At 28.5% G+C, this 1135-nt stretch overlaps 1 protein-coding gene across 7 annotated transcripts in view; it reads right to left on the bottom strand.

Annotated features, from left to right (window-relative positions):
* LOC106463828 (pleckstrin homology domain-containing family H member 1-like) overlaps positions 1-1135 on the bottom strand; it is a 151051-nt gene that overhangs the window by 88477 nt on the left and 61439 nt on the right. For all 7 annotated transcript variants that reach the window (XR_002611576.1, XR_002611574.1, XR_002611575.1 and 4 more), the window contains exon 8: positions 279-345. Coding sequence is in view for 4 of the 7 variants with exons in the window: in XM_013923904.2 (XP_013779358.1) it covers positions 279-345 (67 nt within the window). In the remaining 3 variants the exon portion in view is untranslated. The remainder of the gene's footprint in view (positions 1-278; positions 346-1135) is intronic.

The following is a 1135-nucleotide window of genomic DNA, read 5'->3' as shown; positions in this document are numbered from 1 at the left end:
AAGTTCTTCGGAAAGAATTTATACCGGAAATTAACAAACGATCAGATACGTAACAATACACTATGTCTATAAAGTGTAATATACAATAAAAGAGAATTCACAAGAACTAATATCTTATGATACATTTATTTCCACTCAAGTACTAACAAGTTACTTTGAGATATAACTTTAACTAAACACATATTTTGACATTCCCTTTTCTTTTTATTAATGGAGAACTTCATAGCAGTGACAAACATAATACATTTACTGATTCACTCAGTAATTAAACAACCTACCTTTAGAGGCACATTCATCCTTGAAGGTATTTATTCCATTGACAGCTATTTCATATATTCTACTTTCCTGCAATTTTTGATAGACAACATCAGTTCCCAATTCAAGACTTATGAAGCTATAATTTTGTCACTACATCATTAATTCATACATATGACTTTAATTAATCTAATCACTAGTTTTTGTGTGTTGTAAACTGACAAACTATCTGCATGCTTTTCTGTGATAATGTACCAAAAACAGGCTAAAAATGTTTTCAGTTCTATAATAATCTATGTGTTACTAGGTAATTCTGTTCATTAAAAACAAACTACAAATGACCAATAACTCTTATACAGATTTGAAATTACTGTTGTTGTTAATGAAGTGTGATAATTAATCAGCTGTCTTATCTTCACCAGCAAGTCGAGTCCCACAGAGTTACAATAACCAATGTGTTAATAATAAAAACTGTCAAATAACTAGCTCTGTAATTAATATCTCCCAGGAAATATAATAATTTCAATAGTATTACAGATTTACATACACAGACTGTTAAAAAAAATGCAAATAAGAAAGTTATCAATTTTAAAAACACAAGTGCAAACAGATAAGCAACTTTATGAAATAATCTCTTACAAGCCATAATAATAATCTAGCAAGCACAGTATTGTATAATAATATGAATACACAGATAAAACATTAGTGTACATAAAAAATACATAGAAATAAATTGTGCAACCTAAAGCACTAATATAAGATATATTACAGATGGAAAAACTTAAGTCATCAGATATATTAGATTCGGTGACGATGAACCCACTTTGAGACTAATAATGGCTAGAGACGGCTTGAATGGGTAATGAAGAAAAACTTTAAT

This window comes from Limulus polyphemus, unplaced genomic scaffold, assembly GCF_000517525.1.
Source record: "Limulus polyphemus unplaced genomic scaffold, Limulus_polyphemus-2.1.2 Scaffold1494, whole genome shotgun sequence".
NCBI lineage: Eukaryota > Metazoa > Arthropoda > Merostomata > Xiphosura > Limulidae > Limulus > Limulus polyphemus.
This window is presented reverse-complemented; position numbering and strand designations above follow the sequence as displayed.